The sequence below is a fragment of the Hippoglossus stenolepis genome, chromosome 8 (assembly GCF_022539355.2).
Source record: "Hippoglossus stenolepis isolate QCI-W04-F060 chromosome 8, HSTE1.2, whole genome shotgun sequence".
In the NCBI taxonomy this organism is placed as follows: Eukaryota; Metazoa; Chordata; class Actinopteri; order Pleuronectiformes; family Pleuronectidae; genus Hippoglossus; species Hippoglossus stenolepis.
In genome coordinates this window covers 7,921,647-7,940,184 of record NC_061490.1, presented here as the reverse complement: position 1 = coordinate 7,940,184, position 18,538 = coordinate 7,921,647, and the positions used below count along the sequence as shown (strand labels likewise).

Below are 18,538 nucleotides of genomic sequence, written 5' to 3'. Positions count from 1 at the left end.
TAAAAGCACTGGAGCTATGTCAGTAAGCACACAAATTAAAGACATGGCCCGGACATTTCTTAAAAATGTACTTCAAGATAGATGGTAAATGAAAAGAAAAACATCATGAATTGACTTAATTGGTAAGGTTCCACCACAAGCATCCAGAACAGCTTCAATGCTCCACACCATAGATTCTGAAGGTGTGCTGGAGAGATGAGCAGAGATCTTCCAAAATCTGTCATTCCGAGTGTTGATGATGGTGGTAGAGAGCTCTATCAATCATGTCTCACTTAAACCTCCCAAAGGTGTTTCTGTGGGTTTAGATCTGGTGACTGTGACGACCCCAGCGTTGGGGATCATTTTCAACCCTGATCAAACATAGTGCTACTGAAGCTCCTACAACTGGATAATGAATCCCTTTCCAAAACCATAGTCCTCACATCTTGATCCTGAATCCAGTTCAACTAGTCCTGTTCAGCAGTAACATGTGAAACTGCTTAACTGTATCATACATGTGCATTGAAGGACCTACATCCCTCAGAGAGGCAGCAAATCCTTAATTATGGCTGTATTCCAATTATGTGTGGAAGCTAGCGGATGCTGGCACGGGTAAGGGGACATTTAAATGGAACTTGGCCATCATTAATGTTATTTAATTTATCAGATTAACTAATACAAATTGCAATTTACAGAAAAAACCCAGAAGTGAAATAAATATTTCTTGCGACCATGTTTGTCTCAACTTTGTTTGTCTGTTCCATCATCCATGATGTTTGTGATTAGAGCTCCGTGGAGGTCGGACCAGGCACATGGTTTAAATTGCCACCAGATTGTTTTGACGATTTGATTATTTTTATTTCACCATATTGGACTGAAACTGACATTCACCAGGTGTTGTGGGTACTAACCTCTGTCATAGCAACAACATTCCTTAAATATCTTCCTGTTTCGCAAAAGTAAAAGCACAACATTTGTTTTGTTGTTGCAATGCTTTTCATGAGTTTAATTACATAGCTCTAATTTTGAAAAGTTGTGAACTTGAATCTGAAGATTGCCTGAAATAGCCAACATGCAATTTACGGGAAAAAACCTGCAGTTCAGTAAATCATTCAAAATTGTATATAAACCACACACATTAACAATAATAGAGCCAATTCAGTTTTCATTTTAACCATAAAATCTTCGCTGCAGATAAACCAGGTAGGATGAACAGAAAGTTTTCTAACTTCATTCTTCAACATAGACCATTAATAAAAAGCTCTGCACACAACGTTTAGCACACAAACAATAAAATGTTACAATATATTGAAGAACTGTTTGAGTAGGACTCACTTATGACAAGGAGTAATTCCGGAGCATTAACACAGATCAAGAGAAGAGTCTGTTCCACACGGTCAGGTTTAGAACAAGCACTGCACTGGTTGTTTACATAATATCTTCTCAGTCAGGTATTATTGTAAACAGCCAGTGATGCCTGCAAACAAACGCCACATTTGTCTTTTTATTAAGTCACAGAAAACCAGATCGTTCTAAAATAAGTCAAATAAAGGTCATAACACAAGTCTGTTTCTGTCTGTGTCACTAGATGTCACTGTGCGCCATTTATTGGGAAGACCACGCAACACTAACAGCCAATGGATCCAGTGAACGAAAACAGAAATGCTATGGAAATGCTTTGGAAATGCATGCATGTATGAAAGGAAAATAATGGATACAAAAATTAACATGTGACTCATCATCACATGTTGTGTTGTCTGTGTATTTTTATTCGATTGGAGACTATTGGGGTAACATGTTGCACCTCCTGGTATTCATTTCTCAGAATGCCATTTTAACACTCTCCTTGTTCAGCCTGTCATCCCCTCCCCAGGAACACACTGTGTTTTTATTGTTCTCTAAATGCTTCTTCAGCCTTTCCCCATTCAAAGACAGTTTGACGTCACAGCTGCGGTTAGTGATGCGCTCGTGTTGCCTTCAGGTGTTCTTCGTAAGGATCACACTCCAAACTCCGTGACTGTGAATAAAACAATTTGCCACACACGTAAACCCATTTTAGCCAAGCAGCAATTGCAAAATTAATAAGATAAGTCCGATTATTATTAATAGCGTTCAATCTGTATTTTTGATACAGAAATAGAACACACTGTGATTGTTTTAAATGTAAATATAGGCTTCAGTGTTTTTGTGTCATGCATAGTGTGTCTCCTGAAGCACTTTTGGATTGCGTGCGTGATTCGCCGTGGAATCCAGGAACAAGTGTGACAGTGTTGGAAACGTCGGCACGTTCTTTCGAGCACGTGAAGGCAGCATCGCAGCCACGGCTGGGAGGATGCAACCATTGCGATCAGTGCTGCCGCTGCCAACGATGCAAGTCCTGGTTTTACGGATGAACCCCGGGCACGGGCACCTCCTGCGTGCCGCGGTCACCCCACAGAGGCTGCACCACCCCCGTCTGCTCTGATAATTCGCCCTCAATCCACTTCAGGAGCCGACAGACCCCAGGCACCCGGCGGAGACCGGACTCAGGGCTTTATGTTTACCGAGCAGAAGCTGCGAGAGGTGAGCCGAGCGAGTCGTAGTAACTTTAGCTTGCTACATGCTACATGCTAGCGGCGGCTAGCAGGGAGATATGTGACCCAGCACCTGTTCACCTGTGCGGCCAGCGCTCCGTCCCGGGGCTGAAATGTGTTCGTGTGGGGATTATTGTCGGGTGGGTTTGTGAATTAGCCGCCAGCGGTTCAACGTTACTGACGGAGAGCGGCTAGCGTCAGTCTGTCAGGAAGCTAACGCTGATCAATCAATGAACGACGAGCTAGCCCCCTGGTAACATTAGGCTAACGTCAGTTGCTGTGCCACACGCTGGGCCCCGATATGCAGCAGACTTCTGGACTAGTTTGTCAAACTCTGCTGTGGTAGCACAACATCAGACCATACGTGCGGCCGTATGAAGCTTCGTTGTGTGGATCCCAAAAAGTTCAATGTGCTTCGCCGTAGCAGCACATCAAGATACATGAGCTAACGTCAGTGCTGTAGCCAATTCAAGTCCTCTGAATATATCCAGCTAACTGGGGATTAGGCAATGCAGTTTATCTATGCACTAACTTGTATATTACTTCTGGAAAGTATTAGTACAATGCAGCATATTTCACAATATGTCCAAGTATCATTCTGCACGTCTCACGATGGGAATGAGCAGGTGCATCAGTATTATAGGATAGATATTGCAATAAGATGAACAAGGGGAAATATTTAGAGTTTATATTACATAGTTATTACATGTTTATATTTATGTGCTACTTAGTTTATGTTCAACTTTGCCCATTCACTGAAATCTGTGTCAAGTGTAACTATTAATTTTGTGTATCTTCTTTTGTTTAGGAAGCCAGAGCCATGGGCTTCTCCTTCAGCCTTCGATGAACTGAGCTAAGTTGGACCCACACAACTCAGCCAACCAGTCTCTGCCTGCAGTGGGGGCCTCCCTCTCCCCAGCGCACGCTCCAGCTATGGCAGGATTCAAGCGGGGATATGATGGCAAAATTGCTGGCCTATATGACCTTGACAAGACGCTGGGCCGTGGCCACTTCGCCGTGGTGAAGCTGGCACGCCATGTCTTCACTGGAGAGAAAGTTGCTGTGAAGGTGATAGACAAGACGAAGCTGGACACTGTGGCCACAGGTCACCTCTTTCAGGAAGTCCGCTGCATGAAGCTTGTCCAACATCCCAACATCGTGCGCCTGTATGAAGTGATAGACACTCAGACCAAACTTTACCTCATCTTGGAGCTAGGTGATGGAGGAGATATGTTTGACTACATCATGAAGCATGAGGAGGGTCTGAATGAAGAGCTGGCCAAGAAATATTTTGCCCAGATTGTCCACGCTATCTCTTACTGCCATCGGCTGCATGTGGTGCACAGGGACCTCAAGCCGGAGAATGTGGTGTTCTTCGAGAAACAAGGGCTAGTAAAGCTCACTGACTTTGGATTCAGTAATAAATTTCAGCCGGGGAAGAAGCTGACAACCAGTTGTGGATCTCTGGCATACTCTGCACCAGAAATACTGTTGGGCGATGAGTATGATGCTCCAGCTGTAGGTATGGAAATCACACAGGCTGATGAATGACACTAAAGAAATGAAAGGAGACATACTATTCATTAGAATGTGACAGAGAGTTATATTACTTTACTAACAGAAGTAAGCATGATCTTTGATCGAGACCATTTAGGAAAATATATTGCTTTTACACGAGATCTGTAGTCATTTTATCTTTTATAATTCATTGGTTGTTTTCAGTTGGAAGAACCAAGCTTGTTGCATGCCGCCTCAATGCGGTGTCACACCTCAGTTCACACCCCTCCCTCCGAAAAACCCTGTCTTTTTCAGAACAGCTTTTGGAATCAAGCTACACAGGGCATCTTTATCAAAGTCTAATTAAAACTCAGCTTCAAAACAGTGATGAAATGTGGTCGGCAGTGTGGCTCCTGGTTAGCACCTGTTTCACACTTTTGTTTTCTCACAGACACATGCTCACCATGGCTTGTCTTTGGTTTTCAATGCTTCAATTCAGAACAGCCGTCAATCATGTGCCAGGGCCCTATTTAACAATACATATTCAGAGTTTGAATTGTTTTAAATTTTAAGCTGGGTGCACAAGCAGTATGCTTGCAATAGTATTTGACACTGATCATTTGCAGGCTGCCACAGACCATGTGCTACAAGGTCAGCTCTACTAGCACTGATGTCCATGGGTGTCCCATTGCACTAAATTAACTGGCTCATTGATTTTCTATGAGGGCTGACAGAGTGCAGACAGATGAATTGTGTGTCTTTCCATGACATGATATAATATCTCTCACATCAGGTAGTGTCAGTGATGGCAAAGATGTGCACAGTTGAGCTTGTTTCTCAGGCGGTGTGGTGGTTCATTTGGTGCTAATCCTTAGGGAGTCTTTGAGAAATTGGTCTCATGATTGTTTGTGAACATAGGGAATGCATTCAAACGCAGCAGTTTGCCAAGTATAATTTGCTAAAATTAGCTTTTTTCATTACAGCTCTCATAAACTGAAAAAGCAATGATGAAACTGTGCTTACTTTTTCACTGAACTTTACACACAAACCCACATATACTGACTCCTGCTAAGAACTTTGATATGTTATGCTTGACCCTGGACAGTGAAGGAAGTAGTATATTGCTGCACAGTGCTGCCCTGTGCTTTTATAGCAAGTGGTCACAATGAAGGGAGTCAAGAATGTGAAGTTGGTGCAGCACCCCTACGTAGACATTGGTAGCTTTACCTCATCTTGGAGCTGATTGACTGGGTTAACATCATTAAACTTATGCTTATGGGGAACAGGGATCTGATGGTCGGTGAACAAGAGGTTTTAAAGTGCCCTCTATAAAAGCATTGTTTGCAAATAACCTCCAAAAATATGAGGGTATGCTGAAAAACTTGATATGTGTATTTTTCAGCATGTAAAGCACCTTTGGCTTTGTGTGGTTATAAACACTTTCAAAATGCGCATACCTAAAGGAAGATACACATCTGGTCTTACGGGTTTAAACTGTTCCAGTGCAACATCAGATTAAATACCGAGGTTTGAGTCTCCGGAACGTCATGTGTCATGCCTATGAGTGGTATGTTGAGCTATTATGTAATATTGTACAACCATTTGCATTTTTGTTCAGCGTCTGTTTGCCACTCATATTGTTAGTGACTGTCCATCTGCATCTCACTACACTTGATTGTGCTGAGCAGAGCTGTTTAGTGGACCTGTGCTTTGTGCCAGGTGGCTGTTGTGTGTGATGTACTTTGATGCTCTGACAGTAATTGCAGAGGTACTACTTCTGTCTGTGTTATGTAGCCACAGCCCCCTGCAGCCGTACTGTTGAGTGTACTTAAAGGCATTGATCTCTGATACTGTGTTTTCTGCTGGTGTGCAGTGCCTTTTAGACAAGAGTTGCGGTGTGGAGCATGTGCTGCTGTGTTCAGAGCAATTAGACTGTTGTTTTTGCTCCAACATCAATGTAATGGGCTGAAAGTGCTTAATATGTGTTTTCTGTGCAACTAAATCAGGTGCCTCTGGTAGGGGCAGCAAACTTTAGAAACTCTGGAGCACCTGGCACCAGCACCAACACCCTTTATGGGTTTGTCTTACTCCCGAGACATACTGCTGTTGTTTTATGTGCACGGCGGCTATTTTGCTGAACTGGTGCAGAGTGAGCATACTGGAAAAGTACTGCCGTCACTCACTCACAAAGGTGTCAGTTTTATGTTATGTTGTCATATATATATATATAGAGATATTTTCTCTTTTTTTTTTTGCTGAGTGATGTGTGAAAAACAGTTGATTGAGTCTTCTTTAGGCTGCCTAGCCTCTCTAACCTGCTAACATGGGTGTTGAAGTGAAAACCAAGACGTAGTACACATGCCATGCACACGCAATGCAGGCATTATGTCCAGGACCTGATGCCTTTGTCCTCTCAGTGTGCTCCAGTCTTTTCTTGATAAAATGAAAGCACATATTCAGCCCAGGCCTTTGAAAGGTTTAACTTTGGTCTTCCTTTGGCCATCCTTATCTGTCCTTTTATTTGGTTCACTTATACAGAAACATTTATAGGTATGTTGGAGATAAAGTTAGTCATTAAAAAAAAAAATATATATATATATATATATATATATATATATATCACCCTCCCTTCTATCTTTATCTGTTCTGGTTTTCCTGTTGCATAAAACACTAGTCCTTTTGAGTCAGTGTTACTGATGTGTTTAATCGTCAGGGTAACAGGCAGTAGAGACTTCCTCTTTCATAACAGGTTATGATGTTTGAGTTCAGTTGGTACATGGAAGCAAGACATCACGCTATGTAATCAAACTACTGATCATAATTAACTGAACTATACATTACTACTATGTGAGTAGACTTCATGTGAGTGGTCACAGGGTGATTATAACTTTCTCTGTATTTTGAAAACTACATTCCTTGTCTGTGCATTTATTCTTCATATAAACCAGCTGATCATGACATATGAAAGCAGAAAAAAACCCTCAGAAGGTGATGTGTTAGACACTTGAGCGGATGGAAAGCAACCGTCAACATATTTACTACCCTGTGCCTGTCTACTGCAGAGCTGTTAAGCAGGTCTTGGCATCTTCACCGCTGTCTTTAGACAGCAGCTAGAGGCTCTTAATTCCAGTCCTGGTTACTGTTTCCTGCTGCCTGGAGATGGGAAGAACAGTTAATCCATGCTTTTATTTGTACTAGGAGAGGATGAGAGGGAGGAAGGATGCTGCAGTCCTGTGTTGACTCAGACTGGCTGTCGTTGATTAGAACTCATCCATCTGCTTCACACCCCTGGGCCAAAGACCAGCTTCCTAATTATCTGTACCTTTGTACAACCCAAACATAATATTTGTGAATCTCTCTATTAGGGAGGGGTGAGATGAGTCAGGTAAATGTGTTGCATGTGGGGATGTTCCGAGGGAAGAAATGGAAATTTAAATTTAGAAGTGTCGACTAGTTTAACAGTCAGAAAACAGCCCTAATCAGGAATACAGAGTCTGTGGGTATCTCAAGCACACTGACTGTGCTCGACTTGACGAGTTTTAATCAACTGAGGGATCTTTAACTGATGATTTAAATCTTTGACTTTCAGGGAGCAACCCTACTGGTGAGATAAACTGTCGGTAACAGGCAGGCAGCCTTCATTGTCCCTGATCGCTTTTCCTTCCCATCACTTTCTGATGAATATAAAGAGCTCGGACATTTGACTTATATTTTAGACGATATAATTTTCTGCTTCATGTCCTCAAACTATTTTTTAGGGTTTATTTTATCAATATTTACACTTTTTCTCTCAATGATGGTTTCTCAGTGAATCTGTCTTATTTCCACTCTTTGATTTTGTTTCATAGATTGTAACTTTAACTTCATCTAGCCTTTTTTAAACAATGTTTAAGCTTTTTACAAAATTTGCTATACAGTTACCCTTATTAGTCATCAATTAGTTTTTACCTTTACAGACACTAAGCAGGTCTACATCTAAGTAATGTGATTGTGCTTGCTGTACTCTAACAATAACAGCTGTATCACTTAAAAGTTGATTCTTTGGAGAGACGTTTACGTGCAACATACGAATGAAGTCATGACACCTGATCACATCTGCAGTTTGACTTATGCTGTTGTTCTTAGGGTTAGTTGTTAGAAATCTCAGTTCACAAGATTGTGTTGTGGTGGTTTGCTGTCACTGCCTTATTTGAACTAAATGGAAGGAGTATGAGAACATGTCTAGGGTTGTCATTGAATAGATTGTCCAGTCTAATTTAAGTTGCTCAGAAATTGTGGATGTTTATAGCTTGTTGGTGTTAATGGAAATGTGTACATCTGTGTTTGTGTCCCTCTTTAACTTTGTGAAGTGACACTCAAGGGAGGACACCTTTTAGGGAAGCTGAAATTCAAGAGAAAGTTGCATGTGAATGAGGATGGAAATGCTGGAACAAATGCATCTTGTTCTATTTCCATTAATACCAGTGTTATAAATGACCCCAGTAGTTGGTCGGTTCTAGTTCTTCATATTAGGCAGAGCATGTAATTCCTAAGAGCACCAGAAGAACACAACGTGAGAATTTCTACTTCTACGGTGAATGTGCATCTTTGTGTTCCTGTATACCCATAACAGTTAGGTATCCATAAAAGCCACCTTAGTCTTTCTCTCGCTTCGCTCTCATTTATTTAAAAGCATAGAAATGTAGTTAAAGACAGTGGGTAATCAGATATGTTCCTGTACAACTGTGTGTGTGTGTGTGTGTGAGTGTGAGTGTGAGCGATTTCCAAAGTGGAAGAAGGATAAAGGCAGACTTTAGCACACTGGCTGAGAGAGCAAACGGTCAGCTGTTAGTCAGTAATGTTGGGGATTAGTCAAAGCTAGCTGCACTCCCAAGAGTGAGAGAGAGACTGGCAGACAGACAAACTGACACACATCAATGGATGGGATGAAAGGTGACAAATCGTGCAAACTGCAAGTCATGAGGACATACTCTTTTCCACTGGTAGACCTACTGTTTTTTCAGTAAATTAATCTTTTTGTCTTATTCTGATTTTAACGATTTTACATCAATAATTTAAATCTATTAATAATGAAAAATAAAACACTTCTTAACAATGTTATAAAATGCTTTACAAAGATACACAAGCTAAAATAAAAAATAAGTATAAATAAAAGCCATTGTCAATTCAGTTGGCATGCAGAGTTCCACAGAGTGGATCCTGGTCAGTCCAGCAGGGCTCAATCCACAAATCTCAGTAGCCCAGAGGGCAAGTAACAGGTCAGCAAATCTGAGAGGTATTTGGGAGCATTGCTGTTGACTTGACCTGAGTTTACGTTACACTTTAACAATAAACACCAACACTAATCACAAGTTATTAGGACCAGAACAGTACTGAAATTCACTTTGTGTTTGTTTAAACTGAATCGATATCGAATCGGAAATCCAATCTAGATCTTGGGAATCGGAATCAAATCATTTTGGGAAATCAGTGGTGATACCCAGCATCAGTTAAGAAATCACCAATATATAAGTGTGTGTATGCTCAGTCTTGGGAAAAGAAATGTTGTGACCTGTTGCAACAAATTGAAAAATGGTTTTGAGACTAGTGTATCATTTAATATTAATCCTAAGCGTTGTGTTGATATGTTTACATTTTACAATGTGTGTTGCAATTGACTAAGTCACACACCTTTTTAAAACCAAGTGGCAATGTTGATTTATGTATCATTGTCAATCTTGTCCACTCATCATCCATGTGTATGTGTCCAACAGAGGGATAGGTTGACACACGCTGTGATGTGGTTACTAGAGTGGCCCTCAGGAACAGACTGTATTTGTTCAGCAAAAGGAAGCTGACAGTTTGGGTAATAGCACCAGTCATTAGCTCACTTTCTTCTAGGCTGTGTGGTTCCCAAGTGTAGGACTCATCACTTTGTGGGCAGACGGGTGCCAATTAGTGTTTGAACTTGACGTAAGTTGTGACTTGACTGTGGAGGTGTGATTGATACAGTTTGGATTTCTGACCTGTAAGTACTGTGCAGTTTTAGATTTTCTGTCTGATTTTCAGAGCATTGTATGAGAGACTTGCTGCTTTCTGTAGCTTTCTCTGCTGCCGATGCCTTGACAACATACTTTGACTCCCCTAACTCCTCATTCAGCCTTGGTCTTAGCAATTTTCAATGCTTCAAGTTAATATTATTTTATCCAATAATGGCAATTACCATTTGATTGTTTGAATTGTTGGTCACATATTTCTATAGGCCTAGGTGATGCCATCAAATTGCTTTTTCTGTCTTACAACTAAACACAAATATTTTATAGAAAAAAATCAACTAATTCTCACACTTATGGAGCTGGAACCATCAAACGTTGAACAATCTTGTTTGAGAACTGACCTAATCTGCAAATTTGCTGATTTCATGTTTCAATGTATTAGGTAGTTGGCTGGTCAAATAGGAGTGGTTACCATTTGCTACCAATAGCTACCGTTTGTCTTGAAGTCAGCCAACTTACTGAAGTCTACTATATACTGACAGAGACACTGTTGGTAAAACTGTTACTTTTTCTATCCCTACAAGACAAAGTATTAGAATGCACAACAACAAACCTCTGTAAGTGGACAAATGCAGCATTTTAGACATGTAGTCAGTGCTGCTCTTTGCCATCCACAGATATTATAGTGTCATGGTTTACCACTGTTAACACTGGAAATGCTGTGATACACTGTATCATACATATTGCAGCTGTATCATCCACTGTTGCCAGGATGTGTAGCCAAAGTTTACAGCATGGGCTCTGTGTTATCAGCTGGAGGCAGAAGAGGTGTGTGATATGTGACAGAGTGTGCAGCCAGACTCTACATCAGTATCTGTTTTCAGCGTCACTGTGACTTGGCCATCTTACTTTGGCTTGTCCTGTATTCCTGTCATCTTTTCCACTTCCTGAACAGCAGTCCAGGTTGCGCTGGCAGATGTCTAGACTGCTCTGGATCTGACACATCTGCTATTAATACACACAGGGATCTGATGAGTGGGAGAGGCACTCTCTGGTTGACTTATCCACTAGTTCACAGCCCAGATAACGCAGCCAGCACTGTACTGCATCTGGCCAGCATTTGGTGAGCCAGCCGAACAGTGAATCAGCCAGCTGTCAGCTCATTTGCTCTCTGTGTCTCTTTCAACTGCCAGTTGAAGTGAACATGATGTATTTTGTCACAGCCACACCCTATTGAGTTCTTCTCTTGATCACTAAAATCTAAATAAGGACTTAACTAGACATGCCCCCTTTTAAGATAATAGCTATGAATTAGAAGACACAATGACAGGAAATGTTATCGTCTTAGTTCTTACCAAGACAGAGCTGCTTGATTATCTATAGCATTGGGAGCAGCTACCATCGCCTATAAAATCTAATTCTATGGGAAACATTACTCGTAATCCCACTGAAAAGAAAAGACAGCGAGCAGGCAAGGGCACGGAGGTGATTAAATGTAATTATTCCTTTCAGTGATCCATGACAAATTATAGGTGGTGTTGCTGTGTGCAATGAGGCCCATCACCACAGGCCACTGGATAGGCCTAGTTGGCTGCCTAGCGTGATAATTGAATGGCTGGTTGATATGCAAAACAACATGTTTGTGGGATAACTTTAAGTATGTCTCCTTCAACTGGAAGCTGTTTGTTGCTCTAAAGATGAAAATCTGTAAATGTTGGTGACTGTTCTTGATCAACTTCACATTCTTACACCTAACAATGACACATCAACTAATCAAACCTTCTGGAATAGCTTCTCTATAGGAGGAGGTAGATGGAGAAATCACGATTGATACTGATAATATTGTTTGGTTTGATACGTACAAATTTGTGGCACTTATGGCTCTGCGATATGACATAACATATCATGAAACATTAGAAAAAATGTCTATTGTGTCACATCTCTTTACAGCAATGTTTTCTAATGTTTGTGTTCTTTCTCACGACACAAAATTAGGCAGTCAGGTTTGGACTGAAACACAGGTTGTTTAGTAAAAAGTAAATTTCTTACAAAGTTATCAACTAAGAGGTTATTATAGTGTTTGGTTAAAAGCATATCAAAACAAATAAATCCTTAACTTTATCAATGTCAGTATTTCAAATTTGCCCTTTCCAAAAAATTCGAAACAATCGTAGAAATCACACTATTAAAATCAAAACCTTAAATGAAACAGTAAAAGCTATATTTACAAGGTAGGTGTTAACACAATCTGAATAGGTTAATATAACCTTTCTTATACTGTTTATTGTGATTTAGTTGTGACAAACTTTGGGACAGGAAAATATTATAAATACAATATGAGAATCAACAGCACAGTCAGTAAAGCTTTGCACCTTGAACTTGAACTACTTACCTACTAATTTTGGGTTAAAGACAAATTCATGTCAAGATATTTGCAATGCTAACTTTTCACCAGTTCTGTAGAATGGCCCATATGCTGTCTGCTATTTTACTTGCGTGTTTGAAGTGTGTGCACTATGAAGTACCATTAAGATCCTGGCAGTTTTTGATGGCATATACGCTACTTTTTTGCTGGTAATTTTAATTAAGGTTTTGTTTTATAATGAACAGTCTGAGTGAAAAAGCTTGACACAGACTCGGAGGTGCACAGTATCATTGAAACTTTGAATACCTATAAGTAGAGCTGGGCGATATGGGAAAAAAATCGTATCACGATAATATTTTTCACATCAGTCGATATCAATATATATATCATGATTTAAATCACTATTTCTGTCAAGCCTAAAGGTTTGTGGCGATTGACGATGCCACCAGGGTCTCCCCACAACAGCCATATACGAACCAGTTGTTTTCAGCATGTTTATTTCAGAACGGTAAACATAAACTCAACAAAACCTAACTCAAAGTGTTCGGCAGTTTACGCTGTCCTCTCGACTTTTTAGCTCAACTCGGCTCTCATGTCTCGTGTCGCTTATGTCCGTTCTCTGCCATTTGTGTCTCACTCCGTGTGTCTCTCCCACGTGTTTCTCTCTCTGGAAGCTTTGCTGCTGACTTTTGAACCAGAGGATCAATCAGTTAACAGCCCTCAGCTGAGCTGAGTAATCCTCTGGTCTAGGTGGAGGTGCTCTCTGATACACAATTGATCTAAAAAAAAAACTAGTCATTCAGAAAGAAAACATTCTTGTAAATGTCTCCCTGTTTCCCTCCATAAAGTAAAACACATAATTAGATAATTTCATTGTTTGCCTTAAGTCCATGATGTGCCTGGATAATTTTCAATGCAGGAACATGTGTGCTTATTTATAAAAAGTAAATGTCAAGCTTTGCTTTAAAAGGAGTTCACTGGGAGCACTGGGCTGTCTGGAAGCTAATAACATACGTGGTTCAGAGGTTCCTACCTGACCCCTGAACCACGAATGCTATTAGCTTACAAATTGGTTTGTTTAGGGTCCCAGTGAGACCAGGACCTTCAGCCAGAGGATTTGTTTTGCATTGATCCCTAAGTGCTAAGAAATGTTTCAATAAAATGCTTAAAACTACTAATTACAGTATTTCTCAGGGCTGTGCTCCAGTTCCTTCAACATGGTCCCCTGTTATTGGTGCTGTGGCTGCTGTCATTTCAAGCTGCTTGGTGGTTTATCAGAGCAGAGTAGGAGAGGACAAGATGCCAAGATACAAATCCCACAGTCGCTAATTAAAGTACCATGGTTCTGCTGTAATGCAGAGCAGTAGGAGGGAATGTTCAGTAAATGGCAGATGTGTGTATACAGGGTTACAGAAATGAGATTGGGAAGAGAAGGGCAAGATGAGATGAGCATGGTGTAGTAAGGAGTGGTGGTGGGTAGTTGAGACCAGTACCACCATTGAGGCCACTCTGGCATTACCTTTGGAGAGAGATAGATGATGCAGGACAATAGCTGGTGAAGACCTGATTTAAAACAAGGGATTGAGGTTAGTCATTTTAGAGATAGACTACATAAAAGCATAGGGATAAAAGGAGAATATAAGTTGGCCTGAGTAGAGGAACAGGGAGGGAAGAAAAGGAGGACAGAGACAAGATGGCAGTGTTTCCCCAAGGATCGGGTTGTAGCAGCGGAGGTAAACCCCCCCTGTATATAGATAATATATAGAGAATCAATTTATTACCTATACATTACAACATATTGCTAGCAAAGAACACACAAATGAAACAAAATTGCACAAATCCTCCTTGTGTATCACACAAATAGAACAACACACTATTGTACACTATATGAACTTCCTTGCCTTCTTCGATGCAAAGTCATCAATCACATCATTCTGCCCGTGCATGGCTATTACTCATCACAGAAAGGCCACTAAGGCGTTCCTGTGACATGCTGGACCTCAGGTAGGACCTGATGAGCTTCAGCTTGGAGAAGCCCCTCTCCACTTCAGCTACAGTCTGATTTTATATTATTCTGAACAATTTCATGAAAAAATGGGTGAGCAAAATTATCGAGTTAATGTTTATATATTGTGCGATAAATTGATATATTAATTATCGCGACAGGCCTACTCTGTGCTTGTTGTTATGTTGGGGTGCTTGTTGAGGCCAAGATGAGAATGTAGAAATGTAATTTTATAATATTATAGTTTTATACACGCTGATTGTGTTGCTGGTGAAGACATGCATTTTAAGCTGCTGCTGTTTGTAAATCACTTGGGATCATAGCTGTTCAAATGTAGATGTGAAATGTAATTGTAGCTTTACATGGCTTCCCAGGTTGTGTGAGACTGAGACTGTCAGATGTTGGTGTGTAGGGATGCCATGTAATTTTGTGCCAGTGTGTATGTGTTTTTACGTTCGCCAGGCCTGACAGAGGCACATTTAGCAACACAGTGTTGCTATGGTGACATGCTCTGAATGTGAGTAGGCCAGGTGTGAGGTAGTACTCCTGTGGTCCCTGGGGTCTCTGCCTCTACTTTCCTTTCCATCTGTGGCATTTTATACCACTGATCTGATAATATTATAATAATGCAAGTACACCCTTTTAAAGAGCACCTCTTACAAATACATGTATTAATTCTGACATTTGGACCACACACACAACCAAAACAATAACTAAAATGGACTCTCTGGCTCTGATAACAAAAATTGCTCTTGAATACATATTTGACACAGGATATTTGTTACCATCTTATTAAACTGGATTGGATGGTTATGCGGACACCCTGTCAGCCCTAATCCTGAACCAGCGGCAGTAATAATGAACGTAGTGGAAACCCAGTATTCCCACCTTTTTGTTGCCACTCTTCTTAAACAAAGTAATTTGAAGAACGTAATCAAGTTGAAGGGCTCTCATCTCATCCAGCTTGAATACAAAATGTTTTCACTCCATCTCATTTCTGATTCACTGTCTGTTTTGCTCTGTGTGAGTGAAAACACTAAATAACAGTGACATTTTTATGTAACAAACATTCATGTAAACACAACAGGCAATGCATTGAGGTCAGCAAAACATTCAACCTCATGTTTATTTATTGGAAGATAAGTCGATATAGTAATAATGGTGACAGGCCTAGTTGTAATTCTGAAGCCTCTTAGCTTAAAGACAAAAAGTATTTGGTTGTGTATGTATGGAGGGTTGTATATGCTGCAGGCCAATCCTGGTTGTAGCAGCCAAATAGTTTTCTTTCACAGTGCAGCAGGTCCCAGGAGAGTGTAACACTGTTTTAGTCCCACAACACACTATTCTCTCACAAGCACAACTTAACATGTTTATATTACCAGATCAAAAGCACTGCTAGTTTATGGTTTGAACTGCAACTAGAGCACACATATTTCTTCTGTAGCAAACGGCTCAAAGATTTACATTCTTGTTGCAGGGTTTATTATCAGTAATGATAGTAAGTAGTGCTAGGGTTAACACAACAGTACATGTTAAACGTGTTAAACATGTTCACTGTTACACGGTATAACTTGTCCACAGGACCCATTGTTATTTTTGATAGACACAAAACACATCATGTGAATTTTTGCACAAAGTAAAGTAATAAAACGTCTTGATTACTGTGATTTATTTTACACAGTGTGACACACAGTATGCTCTGACCAATGATATTCATTAGTTTTAAGTGTATTAAATGCAAACATAACTCAATCACAGTCCATTTCAGCATAAGAAATCATATTACTGCACTGTAGTTTACCAAACATGATTTTTGTGATTAAGTGATTTTTCTTGTTTTTTGATTAATTACTACATTTACTTAAATAGAGACTGATTACTACAACACCTTTTAGTGTTAAAAAAAGTAGGTTATAGTGAATAAACGGTTGATAACTAACAATGATTTGACCTTCTGTGGGTTTGAATGCATCCAGTTGTATATTAGTATTAGTTGTAGTACTTATTTTACATGACAAAGATTTAGCGTAAAATATATTTTCACAATTATTAGGTTGGACCACCTGGCATTTTTTGGGTGGTAAAAATAAAGTCAAAAAAAGGACACACTGTTCCAAGTTCTTAGTAATTATGTGTTATGTCTAATTTAAAAGACCCGTAGGCCACCTTTTTGGAAGCTTTGTCATTGACCCCTGTAAATATGGGTGTAGTAGTCCAGCCCCTTAAAGCCACTAGCATGGCTGGGACTCTTTATCTTGTTAAGCCTGCACACTGGTGACAGAAAGCATTATACTTTTGGTTTGTCCATATGGACTTTCATCCCATTCTTATGAGCAGAATTATCTCAGGAACGCCTTGAGAGAATGTCTTCAAATTAGGCACAACCGTTAACTTGGACTCAAAGATTTGAGTTTTGTGGTCAGCCATCAAGGTCACTGGGACCTCATACTTTGGGCCTTGTCAACACGATATCTCAGGAGAAGCCTCAAGGCTGTTTCTTCAAATTGGCACAAACTTTCTCTTGGACTTGGAAGATCAACTGATTAGAATTTGGCGGTTTTGCAAAAATTTCTGGCCACTATTTAACACCTTATCTCAGGGACAGACGGGGAGATAGTCACTTCATTTCTTGCAAGTTGACGAGTTGGTGGAGTCATAGAAATGTATGGCTGTTATTCAAGTTTTCTTATGTGAGAGTAAACAGAATATTTTGTGGTGTTTTATTGGTAAAACAAAACAGGCAAATTAATCTGTTGACAGATTAACAATTGTGACATTGCAGAAACCAGAGAGTTACTAATGGAAATGTGTATTAGTATTACTCAATAGTGACAATACTTTTTTCTGTCCATAATTCTAAATAAAAGTGATATTTATGCTATGTGAGTAGTTTAGGAATCAGGGATTTGTCTGTCTTTGATATTCAAATGAGGTAAGAAGCCCCCAGCCATCATGGTAATAGAAGACAACATGAGGCAGGAGATGCCAGGGAGAGAGTTGCACTTTATTCTGGTTCTCTGGCTCTCATCCATATTCAGCAGCAACAGCACTGAGAGCCAGCATATTTCCTTCCTCTCTCTGTCTTACTCACACATTTCCTCATTGCATCTGTCATTCACACACACTAACCCCACATGTGAACAGATATCCATCACACACATGCATATTTTATATTCTTTCATTTACGCCAAAAAACATCCTCTTTTTCAAATCCGTGATCCAATGATGTGCTGTCTGCATCAATGTATTCTGTGTGCCATGTTTCTTTTAACATCTGTTGCTCTTACTCTCACTGGCAGGGTGAGGAGGATAAATATGCCCCAGTGATACAATTAACATTAAAATTAAAATCCCTCATATCCCTACACAATAAGTACAGGCACTGTTATTTTTCATGTGCTTAAAGCCTGTTGTGCCTCAGTCAGCTGAGGAAGGTTTGTACTTATTAATATAGAGATTTAGAACTGTGGCATGTCTCTGTCTCAACCCTCATTCTTTCTGAGACCTCATTGGCGTATTGTTCTCCGTTGTCTGTAGCATTCTTTATATGGTAAAATTATTATTTGATCCATTTAATACCAATCACTTTGGTAATAAATTGATGAATAGAAGATGTAAGATGGATGCTCTAAACAGGAACTAAAGAATTACCATGTTTTTGACTGAAAGTCAGTTGTACAGTCTCTTATGCGAGCGATGCCTCCAGGTTTCAAGGGCAGTGTCAAACTGACAATCCCAGGCATTTTTTTAAGCTCTAATTACTTTCTACGGTTTGCTGTAGGTTGGAGCAGAATCATTAGCACATTAAGAGTTGTCGTGTGTGTGTGTGTGTGTGTGTGTGTGTGTGTGTGTGTGTGTGTGTGTGTGTGTGTGTGTGTGTGTGTGTGTGTGTGTGTGTGTGTGTGTGTGTGTGTGTGTGTGTGTGTGTGTGTGTGTGTCATAGATCACACACTGAAAGAAAGTCTCTTTTATCCTGGAAAACACAGTTTAAAGTTGTTAATACGTTAATTAAGAGTTGAAAAGAAAGTTAAGTGCTTTTGCACATACTCCAAAAGCCTAACTGCATCTATGAAGATTTTTGCTTTGACAGAGTATGCACTGGAGATGAGGCGTGGGCCTCACTGGCTGCGTGATCAGCATTGTG

The 18,538-nt window shown here is 40.1% G+C and overlaps 1 protein-coding gene across 1 annotated transcript in view; it reads left to right on the top strand.

Moving 5' to 3' along the window:
* The first annotated feature begins 2,282 nt into the window (after window positions 1-2,282).
* The window catches only part of snrka (SNF related kinase a), a 41,768-nt gene continuing 25,512 nt past the window's right edge, over window positions 2,283-18,538 (top strand). Inside the window, exons 1-2 of the mRNA XM_035163692.2 lie at window positions 2,283-2,541; window positions 3,361-4,074. Coding sequence (XP_035019583.2) covers window positions 3,486-4,074 — 589 coding nt within the window. The 5' untranslated portion in view covers window positions 2,283-2,541; window positions 3,361-3,485. The remainder of the gene's footprint in view (window positions 2,542-3,360; window positions 4,075-18,538) is intronic.